General features: G+C 47.6%; 1 protein-coding gene across 1 annotated transcript in view; it reads right to left on the bottom strand.

The window, feature by feature from the left end:
* Positions 1-13397, bottom strand: part of STX18 (syntaxin 18) — a 118982-nt gene that overhangs the window by 8048 nt on the left and 97537 nt on the right. The window contains exon 7 of the mRNA XM_005681895.2: positions 5034-5122. Coding sequence (XP_005681952.1) covers positions 5034-5122 — 89 coding nt within the window. The remainder of the gene's footprint in view (positions 1-5033; positions 5123-13397) is intronic.

Genomic DNA, 13397 nt, shown 5'->3' with positions numbered 1-13397 from the left:
CCCTGGAGGAAGTGAGAGAAACAAAGGCCTGAAGGGAGCAAGCAGTAAGGTGGGATGAGGGGAGAGGTGTGCCTATGGCCAGCTTTAAGGAGAGCAGGCTCCATTCACGGGCGGAAGTTACAATGAAACTGCATTTACAAAAAACCAACACAACAGAACCTGCTTCCCACAGCCCAGTGCCCGGGAGCCTTTTATCGCGATCTGGCTGGTCGATGAAGCAGTGGCCAGGCTGCTGCCCACAGTCCCCTGCACAGGCAGGGTGGTTTCCGAGGCTGTCTGGGCACCAAACCTGTACACCTCCTCTCTCACGTGCTGAGTGAGGCAGGGAGCCACCAACACCAGGGGAGGTGGGGAATATGCCAGGGGCTCCAGTGACCCATTTCCTGTGTCCTCAGGGGGACTCCCTCACTGACCCTGGACCGGCCACTGGCCTTCTGTGTGGCGGTCAGTTTCTCTTTGTGAACAGACATGGTGGGTAATTCGTATCCTTTCTGCCTGATCCTGAGGGTGGGAAGGGAAGACTCCTCTATCTTCTAAGCTGTTTGCCCTTGGGTGGGTAACACCCTCTCAGTGCCTCTGTCTTCATCACTAGACTAGGGGTAACTGGAGTACTTAATAGAGCTGGTAACAACTTTACCTCTATGAGTGTTAATTCTTGTTACGTCATCTCTCCAGGACTCAGATTCTGGATATGCAAAATGAGTCATTAAACGCTTTGGAGGCCCCGCCCTGGGCTTCCCTGGTGGCTCAGTTGGTAAAGAATCCACCTGCAGCATGGGAGACGTGGGTTCAATCCCTGGGTTGGGAAGATTCCTTGGAGGAGGGCATGGCAACCCAGTCCAGTCTTCTTCCCTGGAGAATCCCCATGGACAGAGGAGCCTGGCGGGCTACGATCTACGATCCATGGGGTCGCACAGAGTTGGACATGACTGAGTGACTAAGCATGCAGCACAGCAGCCCGGTCTCAAGTTCGAGAGGACCACATGGCTCCGGGTCCCTCCATCTCTCAGGCGTGAGGCGTCCACGCACAGCACTCACAGCGGGGCTCCCGGGCATCACACAGGCACCATGCAGCCGCAGCCCCACAATCAGCACCAAGGACAGGCAGACCTCCAAGCCCTGGGAAGACACACCTGCCGGCGTCTTCCTCCATCTCTGTGTCCCTGAAAAGGGGGCCGAGAGGCCTAGATGACGGGGAGGGTGGGCAGGCCCGGCCCGGGGAGAAATGACAGCAGCCAGCCTGCCTTTCTGGGCCTTTCCACTCTATACTGTTTAGGTCTCACCCCAGAATACAGTGCTTTCCCTCAGTGCAGACCTCCAGCAACTCTCAACAACAGTGGGTGGTATCACGGTTACAAGTCCCTACCACATGGGGCATCTAAACTAATAAATGCTCAAGTGCTCAGACACTGCTGGGCATAGCAGGTGATACGACTTAACTGCTTTATTCCATTTAGAAGTCGGTCAGACTTTCCAACAGGACCTCCCAAAAGGGTTTATAGTCTGGTTTAAAGGCTGCAGATCCACACTGTGCATACGTTGTTACAGAAATCCTTTTCTAATCCAGAAAAAGAAAATCACTCCTCCCAAGGCCTCTGAGTGTCAAATGAGGAGAAATATCTGCGCTGCAAAGACCTAAGAAGAGTTCACTAGAGCAACACGGTCGACCCACAGGGGGCTTGGCCCAGAGGGCAGCCTGCTCCCTCAGCTTGGAGCCCACTCCCCAGACCTGCTTGGGGCTCTTCCAGTTACGTTTTGTCTGTGCCAGACACCTTCACACCTGTGGCTCCGTGCCCCTCACCCTGACCTCCACCTGTGCCCCAGTGAACCTTCCCAGGGTCTAGACCCCAGCTTTCACCCGTGTGGCGCTCAGATGCTATTAACAATGCTCATGTTCCCAGTGTGTAAGCTGAGTATGGCTACAGGCCACAGGCCCTGCAGCCACCCACCTGGGGCTTCCAGGCGCCTGCCTCATGGCACAGGGGCAAGGGGCACTTTTCAGGCAAACTGAAGAGCAGAAGTCACTCTCATGTCTTTAAAACTTACCCCAAAGAAATATATTACTAAGTGCAGTGGTTTCACTAGAGGTAAGTGAAATGAAGGTGGGCTCAAAAAGGAGGTATTTTTCTCTGTGCAACAACAGAAAACAATTTGGTTCCACTCAGCCTGACCACAAAACATCTGCTTATAGTAACCCAGGGGTATTAATATACCTGTACCACGAGTGATGAATGGAAATGTGTGAAGAATTACATAATGCTCCACAGCCATTCTGGAACGAGTATCAACAGCTCATGTGGGTGAAATAATGGATTTAATTGCTATTATAGAGCTTAATTCATTATTTTACCCTGAGGAAAAATTCCAAAACAGTGACTATGAATTATGACCACAATTTGCTATAACACTTTCCAATTTAAAACCAATAGTGTGGCATTTCTTTTCCTTCATTTTTCAGGGTTGAGCCTTTTAAATAAGATTCGGGTCAGTTGGACCGTAAGGTATGGTACTTGGCTATGAGCCCCCATTAAGAAAGGAGTGAAGTGAACATCAAACAGCCTGTCATAACAGTGCTGAATGGAACAGCCTTCTGCCCCATCCTCTTGCAATAATGCAATAAAAATTAGGGAGGGAGGCCCTGCTGGCTCTGATCGCTGGGGTCACTGATCTCGTGACGCCGAGGTAGCTAGCATTATTGGGAATGGTCGCTGGCACGTTTTTGGACGATACTTCCGTCAAGACAGCACAAGGAAAGGCACGCATGGTGCTCCAGCCGTCATTATGGAAAGACGAGCCTCACAATATGAACGTGTTTCTCATACGCATCAGTTACATCACCCTCTGAACATGCAGGGAACGCAGAACCTCATGGGCCCAGCAATAATCTCTCACTGTTGGCGAGGAAACATCCGCTGAAGCAGCTGCTCTGTGCCCTGCACTCCGCTGGGCGCTCATATATACATGACCCCATTCCTGACAATCCTGTCACCCTCCCAGGCTCAGGTACGGTGAGGCTCAGCCTCTTGCCCCAAAATTACAGAGGCAGTAAGTGATACAGAGGATTCAACACTTGCTCTGTCTCACAGCTCACGTTGCTGCCTCATCTCTCCCTGGGGCCGAGCATCTGCTGATCACAGATATCCTAGCTGCCAGCCCTCCTCTGGTCCAGCCCCCGTGCAGCCAACAACTTCTGAGCCCACACCTGTGGACGTTAACAAGCCGCTGCTGCTCACCACTGCCTGGTGAGGGTGGGGGGAAGGCAACAACTGGCAAACAACTGCCTGCCATTCCTCTAGCTACTTCCTTTATGAAGTGGGGCAGCATATTTAAAAAAATAAACCCTGAAATAGAAGCTAAGTTCTGCCTAAACACATATGTATTCTTTCTTAATGAAGGGACAGTGCTGTACGTATTTTTATCTCTAGCAAAGATAGGGTGGTCATGTTACATGATCTGGGGGAACACACGACATCATTTTCAGTTATAAACTTATTTTGTATAAACTGAAGAAGAACTATGAGGTTTCAGACAATTTGGCCATCATCTAGCTATAGGGGAGCACGATCAAACTGCCCTTTAGTCTGCTGGCTTCTCCACCTTGACCTGCTCCGGCCCTGTGTCCCAGGTGGCGTGTGTCTCTCTCCACTGTGGATGTGCTTTCAAACACCTGCTCTCAGGGGTCTCCCATGGTCACGTCTCCAGCCGGAGCCCCAGGCCTGGGATCCCAGTGCCCACCAGACACCTCCCAGGACCCAAACCTGCCCCCGACAGAGGGCATCACCCCCTGACTGCCGGCATCCTGCGTCCCCCAGGCTAGAAACCTCCCGGCTCTCTCCTCCCTCTCTCACGCCCAGCTGCCCTCCTCGGATCACCAAGCCCTGCCCACTTCCCATTTCTCATCTCTGCCCTCACTGCCCGCCCTGGCCGTCACCCTCAACCTCTCCCAACTGGACTGGCTAGCGCAGACTGCTGCTTGGAGTCGTGTGCAGGCCCCTGGGTGGCATGCTTGCTGTACTGGGGAGCAACGAGCACGTACCCCACACTGGAGGTGCATCTGGACCATGACAGAAGCAGGGGCCTGGCAGGTCGCTTTAAGGCATCCAAGTTACTTCCTGAGCTCAGAATTATTTTTGTCTATCAAGGACACAAGGAGCTCTGCCTCTTGTTCCAAAGAAAGTCCCACAGCCTCTGAGGGAGTGCCCCCAGAGCAAGTCCCAGGAAAGGCAAGGCTAATGGTATCACTGGAATCAGTGTCACACTTCTGAGATGATTTAAAGGGAAACTGCTCATCCAAGAGAACGAATGTTTGTGAGACAGCCCCGAGTACAAAGCACGTATGAGGCTCCAGCGAGCAGCAGCTACCACCCAATGTGGCCCTCTGATCCTGCCATGAGTACAGCACGCACACCACAGCCCTTCTTCTGCATGCACGCGCGTGTGCACGCGTGCGCGCGCGCGCGCACACACACACACACACACACACACACACGAGGGCACGGCCTAGCTCCTCCTCCCCCGCCCCGGGCCCTGCTGTAAATGGACTAGACTGGGGCTCTGACCAGGTCTATCACTTTTCTTCTGAAATTCAACCAGAGATGACAAGCTGCAGTTGGCAACTAGGGGATGGGTAACTAAAAGGTGAAATTAGCAGCTAAAGTGGTACTTGTCATTTGCAGTCATCACTTATGCTTTCTTCATATTATCATATACCAGCAATTCAAACAATTAAAAAGCACCACAGCAATGATTATAAAAGAGTCATTTAGAAGACTATTTCACTGCTGCCAAAAAGACATCTAATATTAGTAATGTTATTCTAAGGCAACTTCTTCCTTAATTATGCTATGCAAATTTAAAGCATATGGAAAGTATACTAAGAATTAGGAAATCAAGTGGAAAATTGTATCTAAACTATGATTTTTAAAACTCAGCATAAAAGTAAGGGTAAGAGCATTTAGGATGACCTTCTATTCAATGAAATATTCTTCCTAAAACTAGTTAAAAACACGCGATTAGGAAGAGAATAGCATTACCATTTGTATTTCCTCTGGGGATAATTCATCTTCACCTTTGCCATCTCCCCAGCTTCCCAATTCAGGTTGTGCTTCGACTGGAACCTTTTCTGTTTAAAAAATAAATAAATAGATAGAAAGGAAAATAGTCACTTTAGAACAGGTTGGCTTAGGAGGCAAGCATATTAAAAAACCTGAGATGAAGCAAAATTGTAGAGCTTTGTCCATCCATATTCGATTCTCTCTCGGTTAATATTGAAGTACTGTGGCGTGATCCTTTACAATGTCTGGGCCTGTGCTGTGTGTGTGTGTATGTATATGTGTGTCAAAAGGGGACCCACATACAGTTTTAGTATTGCCGTGATCTCAGCAATGGTCACAAACCATATGGATGTTTTTCAGGACCAGTTTTCAAGTGGACTTTACTTCAAAACACATACTCACACACTTACATCCTTCCCTCTGCTTTTTAAAGACTGTCAAATGTATGGGCAATTTCATTAAAATGTTTCCTGTATTTCATTAAAATACAGGAAATGACACACCATCCCTCATGCCCTTCCCTCCCAGAAGTAATCACTCATTGGTGCTGTGATGCAGCCTCGCAGGCTGTCTCTGGCATGTTCACATACCAATAGATAAGCAACTCCCTGCCTCCCCTGCCCCCACGCCAGCCCAGAAATAATTTACAGTTCTGCGAGTGTGGTATTAATAATTTGCTTTTCACAGGTATATCAATGGTAACATACTGTTCTAAAACTTGCTTTTTATAACTTCACAGTGCATCTTGGTGATGTTCCTATGTCACTCCACATAGATCTCCCTTGTTCTTTAACTTTTAAATATTTGTTTATTTAGCTGCACCAGGTCTTAGCTGCAGCCTGTGGGATCTTTAGCTGCAGCATGCAAAGTCTTGGTTCTGACACCTGGGGGGTCTAGTTCGCTGACCAGGGATGGAACCTGAACGCCCTGCACTGGGAACATGCAGTCTTAGCCACTGAACCACCAGGGAAGTTTCTACTTCATTTTGTTAAATTGCTGCATAATATCCCACTGTAAGGAATTCTCTGTGTAACTAACTCCACTGGTAAACCTTGTACTCTGCTAGTATGTGTGCCAGTCCATGCTTTGGTGCACTCTGATGTATTCCAGGACAGGAACCTGGTAACAGACTGCTGACTGGTGGTGTAGGAACATTTTAACCTAGAGAAAGTTTTCATCATGATCACATAGACATGGACCAGACCTCTGAGGCAGCAGACCAATAGCACAGCTCCCAGAAGGAGTTGTCTGCTGTCTCAGCAGTGCTTCTGGGCTTATGAGCGGGTTGCCAAGTACTTAAAAGGCAAATACTGCTTCTTTGCCTCCCCGATCTCAGTAAAATTCCCATGACTGCTCTCAGTCCCATGAGACAGGCAGAAGTCCAGAGTTTTTGTCTGGAGACTGATAAAGGAAAAGAATATAATGATGGCATCAGTTTACAGAAAGCAGATTAGGCAGATCTGTGTACAAAGTACAGTTATTATTCTGGATATGTCATCACAAAAAAAGAAAATTAAATGTGCATTAATTTTTTTTAACACTATCCTTATAGAGAAGGGGGAAAAAAAGAAGCAAATGAGAAAAATATGGGAAACCTACTGAAAATATGTCCATGACTTTGTGCATGTTTTTAGAAAATGGCTGTTTTTTTCTTTTTTGCCAGAACTATCATCTTATTTATAAATGACACATGTACATCCCACCCCCGCCAGAGCCCAGGCTTCTCTGTCCATGGAATTCTCCAGGCAAGAACACTGGAGCAGACTGCCATTCCCTTCTCCAGCCTCTACCTTGTACTTGACCTCATTATGGTATCCATCTTGAGCTTTTACTTCTATGTGTTTTAAGGATAAGAACACCAAAATTAGAAACAGAAACATCACTCACATCAGAATCAGGTATAAACCATTCTGAGCTAGAATGGGAAGTCTGTTAACAGAACTCACGCTCTCCTTTGCAGCCACCTGGAGCCATCCTGACCTGCAGCAGTTAAGAATCAACTTGAAGCATGGCACCCCAAATACCAGTGCTTTGCCCAGACCTCCCGCCTGTCCTGATGTCGAGAGACTCAAGTCCCGGTTCCGTGGTCCAGCACTCAAGGCCCCCTGCATTCTGGCCCCCCTGACCTCAAGGCCCACTCCTCCTCCCCTTTCTGTGAGTTTTACTGACCCAGAAGTGCTTTCCTCCACTGATTGCATTCCACACCTCCCCTGTGCTTTGTGGCCTCTGAGTATTTACTCATGCTGTTCCCTCTGCCTGGAACATTCTAAGCTTCCCCCCTTTTCAGGTCCAGACTCATTTATCAGGACCACCACCACCTCCTGAAGTCCACTTTGCCCATTTAAAAACTGGGTTATCGTTTTCTTACTGACTTGTAAAAGTCCTTTCCATGTTCTAGATACAGATCCCTTATTAGGTCTGTGATTTTCAAATATTTTCTCCCATTCCACGGGCTTTTTTCACTTTCTTTCCTTGTTAATAGATACAGATCCCTTATTAGGTCTGTGATTTTCAAATATTTTCTCCCATTCCACGGGCTTTTTTCACTTTCTTTCCTTGTTAATAGATACAGATCCCTTATTAGGTCTGTGATTTTCAAATATTTTCTCCCATTCCATGGGCTTTTTTCACTTTCTTTCCTTGTTAATTCTTTGTCAAATCTGAGATCAGGACGATTTAGCCCTGGGTTTTGTTGTTGTTGTTTTGTTTTTTAACAAGTTTTAGGGTTTTAGCTTTGTAAAGGCCTTTGGTCTATTCTGAGTTAGCTTTAATGAATGGTGTGACTCAAGTGTCAATCTTTGTTCTTCTGCATGTAGATATCCAATTTTCCCAGCACCAATTGTTAAAGAGACTGTTTTTGCCCACTTGAAGGAAATCAACTGGCCAGAGCCACATGGCATTATTTCGATTCTCAGTTCTGTCCCATTTATCCATGCTCATCCCTGTGCAGGCATCCCTGTCCTGATTACTGTTGCCCTGTTGTCTGTTTTGAAATTGGGAAGTGTGAGACCTCCTATTTTGTTCCTTTTCATGACAGTTTGGTTTTCTTGAGTTCCTTACTCTTCCTCATGATTTTAGAATCAACTTGTCAATTTTCACAAAGAAATCAGCTGGGATTCTGATAAGGAATGCACTGAAATTGCGGATCATTTTGGGGTGTACTACCATCTTAACAACATTAATTCTTCTGATTCATTAACTTGAGATGCTTTTCTGTTTGCGTGTGAGTCGCTCAGTCATATTCGACTCTTTGCGACCCCATGGACTGCAATCCTCCAGGCTTCTCTGTCCAAGGGACACTCCAAGCAAGAACACTGGAGAAGGTTGCCATTTCCTTCTCCAGGGGATCTTCCCAACCCAGGGATTGAACCCGTGTCTCCTGCATTGAAGGCAGATTCGTTACCGTCTGAGCCACAAGGGAAGCCCCTTTCTATTTGTTTCTGTTTAGTTCAGTCGCTCATTCTTGTCCAGACTCTTTGCGACCCCATGGATGCCAGGTTTCCCTGTCTATCACCCACTCCCAGAGTTTACTCAAATTAATTTCCACTGAGTCAGTGATGCTATCTAACCATCTGATCCTGTTGTCCCCTTCTCCTCCCACCTTCAGTCTTTCCCAGCATCAGGGTCTTTTCCAATGAGTCAGTTCCTTGCATCAGGTGGCCAAAGTACTGGAGTTTCAGCTTCAGCATCGGTCCTTCCAATGAATACTCAGGACTGATTTCCTTTAGGATTGACTGGTTGGATCTCCTTGCAGTCCAAGGGACTCTCAACAGTCTTTTCCAACACCACACAGTTCAAAAGCATCAATTCTTTAGCATCAATTTCTTATAGTCCAACTCTCACATCCATACATGACTACTGGAAAACCCATAGCTTTGACTAGACAGACCTTTGTTAGCAAAATAATGTCTCTGCTTTTTAATATGCTGTCTAGGTTGGTCATAGCTTTTCTTCCAAGGAGCAAGCGTCTTTTAATTTCATGGCTGCAGTCACCATCTGCAGTGATTTTGGAGCCCAAGAAAATAAAGTCTCTTACTGTTTCTACTGTTTCCCCATCTATTTGCCATGAAGTGACAGGATTCAATGCTGCGATCTTATTTTCTGAATGTTGAGTTTTAAGCCAACTTTTTCACTCTCCTCTTTCACTTTCATCAAGAGGCTCTTTAGTTCTTCGCTTTCTACTATAAGGGTGGTGTCATCTGAATATCTGAAGTTATTGTTATTTCTTCCGGCAATCTTGATTCCAGCTTGTGCTACATCCAGCCCAGCGTTTCTCATGATGACCTCTCCATATAAGTTAAATAAGCAGGGTGATAGTATACAGCCTTGAGGTACTCCTTTCCCTATTTGGAACCAGTCTGTTGTTCCATGTCCAGTTCTAACTGTTGCTTCCTGACCTGCATACAGATTTCTCAAGAGGCAGGTCAGGTGGTCTGGTATTTCCATCTCTTTCAGAATTTTCCACAGTTTGTTGTGATCCACACAGTCAAAGGCTTTGGTGTAGTCAATAAAGCAGAAGTAGATGTTTTGCTGGAACTCTCTTTCTTTTCTCTTTGATCCAACGGATGTTGGCCATTTGATCTCCGGTTCCTCTGCTTTTTCTAAATCCAGCTTGAACATCTGGAAGTTCACAGTTCACGTACTGATGAAGCCTGGCTTCAAGAATTTTGAGCATTACTCTGGTAGCGTGTGAGATGAGTGCAACTGTGTGGCAGTTTGAGCATTCTTTGGCATTGCCTTTTTTTGGGACTGGAATGAAATCTGACTTTTTCCAGTCCTGTGGCCACTGCTGAGGTTTCCAAATTTGCTGGCATATTAAGTGCAGCACTTTCACTGCATCATCTTTTAGGATTTGAAATAGCTCAACTGGAATTTCATCACCTCCACTAGCTTCGTTTATAGTGATGCTTTCTAAGGCCCACTTGACTTTGCATTCCACGATGTCTGGCTCTAGGCTGGTGATCACACCATCGTGGTTAAATGGGTCATGAAGATCTTTTTTGTATAGTTCTTCTGTATATTCTTGCCACCTCTTAATATCTTCTGCTTCTGTTAGGTGTATTTGGATCACGTTAAATTTCTTTCAACAATGATTTGTAGCTTTCAAAGTATAAGCCTTACACTTCTGTTTAGTTTATCCTTTTTGATATTATCATAAGGGAATTCCTGCTTTTTACATTTCATTTCTGGATTGTTCACTGAATATATAGAAATGAAATTTTTGTTTAATGGTTTTGTATCCCACAACCTTGCTGAAACTCATTTACTACTTGTCTTTACTGGTGGAGCTCTTGAAATTTTCTGTATACAATACCAGGCTGTTTATTAACAGAAAAAACTTCCTTGCTAATTGCCTCTGCTATCTTGGTCAGCCTATTAAGCCACTTTCAATGTTCATCCGATAAAGAATCCTGCCAAACCTCAGTGTCAAGCAATGGATCGCTTCATAGCTGGCTCCACAAACCAATGTGCCAGACACTGCTTAGCCCTTTATACTAGGCTCCTGAAGTGCTCACAACAAACCGCGGCTATGTGATACTGTAAAAAAGTCGTGGCTCAGAGTTCAAGTAACCTGTCCACGTGCAGGACAGCGGCCAGACTGAAACCAAGGTTCACAGTCCTTCCATGACATCATGCTGCAACCAAATGCTTCCCCTTCTCTCACTCAGAAGGAAGGATGGCACATCTCCACGCACAGGAAATAGATAAAGGTGGGGTGCAGCCATGGTAAAGTTTTCTTTCAGGAAAAACAGACAAAATGAAGCAGAGAAAGCTTGTTATACATGCAGCAACTTGTACATAAAGTGTGCACATTTTTAATGAGCACCAACTCAGATTTTATGACCCTTTGGGACTCTAAGGGTCACAAAATCTGAATCTACAGAGAAGGCAATAGCAACCCACTCTAGGACTCTTGCCTGGAAAATCCCATGGACGGAGAAGCCTGGTAGGCTGCAGTCCATGGGGTCGCGAAGAGTCCGACACGTCTGAGAGACTTCACTTTCACTTTTCACTTTCATGCACTGGAGAAGGAAATAGCAACCCAGTGTTCTTGCCTGGAGAATCCCAGGGACGGGGGTGCCTGGTGGGCTGCCGTCTATGGGTTGCACAGAGTCGGACACGACTGAAGCGACTTAGCAGCAGTAGCAGGGACTCTATGTAACCAGGAAAGTGATGACTGTCAAATAAGCATCAGCTAACGACCATGGATGAAAGGGTGGCCGGGTGGAGCTGTGGGGACAGTGAGGCCAGCGGAAGCAGGGGCCGGGATGCCTGGGGGGAGAGAGAGGCCTGACCAAGTGGTGGTGGAGGTGGAGAGGGGAGAGTCCTGAGACGCAGGGGTCTTCATTTAGCAAATGGGGGAACTGGTGCTTGGCAGTGCCACTAACTGCTGCAGCTGGGATGCTGACGGCCTCCAGGGAGACACTCTTCACACCACTCGGCTCCTACATGTGCTGATCAAAAGCCAAATGGGAGTGTGCGCTCTGAATATTTTGTGGGGACGGCTTAGTCAGGAGATAACTGAATGATTATAAAGTATCCAAATAGTGACTTTAAGATAAAAACATAAACTGTGAGGAATGACGCTCTTTCACTCTGACCATTTGTTTTCTACCACCCAGAGGCATTAAGTTCCTTTTGCTTCAGGAAATAGTTCCGCAGCAACTAAAAGCAGTGTTCCAGACAGAGGCTTCATTCATTCTTTCAGTTGCTCATTTGTTCATTCATTCTTTTCAACAAAGATTTAACGAGCACCTCCTATGTGCTAGGTATTGTTCTGGGTACCAGTGTTACAGCAGTGAGCAAAGCACATACAGAAATTTCTGTCCTCATGGGACTCAGGTTTAGCTCGGAAGACAGACCATAAAGAGTATAAATGAGAAAAACATGTAGAAGGGTACAGACAAGCGCCGGGGAGAAACAGCAGGGAGGATCGCAAGTGGCAGGAGGCATAGCCCTTCATCCTCCTTCTACCAACCCTCATTCCTTGGGGCATCCCAGCCTGTCTCATGTGATCTACAGACCTGTCCCCTGGCCTCCAGCTGCACAGACCCACCTCCCTGTTCAACCTATGGGCGGGGCAGCCCCTACCCTGTCCCTCCTCAGCCTCTCACATCTCAGTGAAGGGCAGCCACCTTCTTCCCGCTGCGACCAACCACGGCACCCTTCCTTGACCCGTCTCCTCCTCATGCCCCACATCCAGGAAGCAGATTCTGTGCTCGACTTTCAAAATATATCCAGAACTCTACCCCTTCTCCCCCAGGCCCTGGCTACCCATGCTTAGTGTGATCCACCATCATCTTGTTTCTGGGAGACTTTAGCAGCCTCTTGCTGCTGCTGCTGCTGCTGCTAAGTTGCTTCAGTCGTGTCTGACTCTGTGCGACCTCATAGACGGCAGCCCACCAGGCTCCCCCATCCCTGGGATTTGAGTACTGGAGTGAGGTGCCATTGCCTTCTCCGTTAGCAGCCTCTTAACTATCCCTATTTTGCTTCCTGAGCCCCTGAACAATCTGTTTCAACAGAGCACCTGGAGGGACCCTGTCCAAACGTAGCCCTCTGTGCAATGGTCCTCTCAGAGCCTTTTGGAAGGCTCATCTTAAGAAAAAACAAGTTCATGAAATCCATCTGAGAGGGCTGCTGTAAGGATGGTGGTGATGTCTATGAAGGTTCAGGACAGCACCTAGGTAGCACCTGGGAGGTGTGCAGTAACCGAGTGCCACTGTGAGAGTACAGGAGGGGAGGCGAAGAGGGGAGGTGGGGAGACTCGTGGGCCTCAGCATCCTGGGATCCACGCACATCAAGCGCTCACCCTGCTGCCCAGCGCCGAGGTATGGAGCACACTAAGCACGCATCCCCTACACACGCTGCCACCCCTACAGACACAGGGACTTAAGATGTCCCCAATGGCGCTCTGTACACTCGCCTGTGTTACAGGCTGTACAGAGACATTGTGTTTATCCAGCATCCCGGGTGTGTCAGGAGGTACTCTAAGTTACAGGCTGGCCAGCAAACATGAAGACACGAAGCATATAAACCCAGACGTGCGTTACACTGGCTCAGTTGGCCGATGGAGCCTGCTGACATCACACACCCCACCTGAGGCAGGATGGTCAGGTCCACATAAGGTCAGCGCTGACACAGGCGCAGGGGAGGCAGCGCCCTACCATTCCTGAGACTGACAAGCAGAGATCTCTGATGTTCCTCCGTGTTCTAAGGCTCCAGTCCCCACCCCACTGGTGCGTGGAGACTCAGGCCCTTTCTTTAGACCCTGCCAGCACCCAGGTGTCCGGGGGGCCCCTCCCGTCCCACCCTTGAAGTGGTCATTAAGATCCAGCTGTGACC

Source organism: Capra hircus, chromosome 6, assembly GCF_001704415.2.
Source record: "Capra hircus breed San Clemente chromosome 6, ASM170441v1, whole genome shotgun sequence".
Classification (NCBI taxonomy): domain Eukaryota; kingdom Metazoa; phylum Chordata; class Mammalia; order Artiodactyla; family Bovidae; genus Capra; species Capra hircus.
Note: the sequence above shows the minus strand (reverse complement) of the source record. Positions and strands in the feature narration are given on the sequence as shown.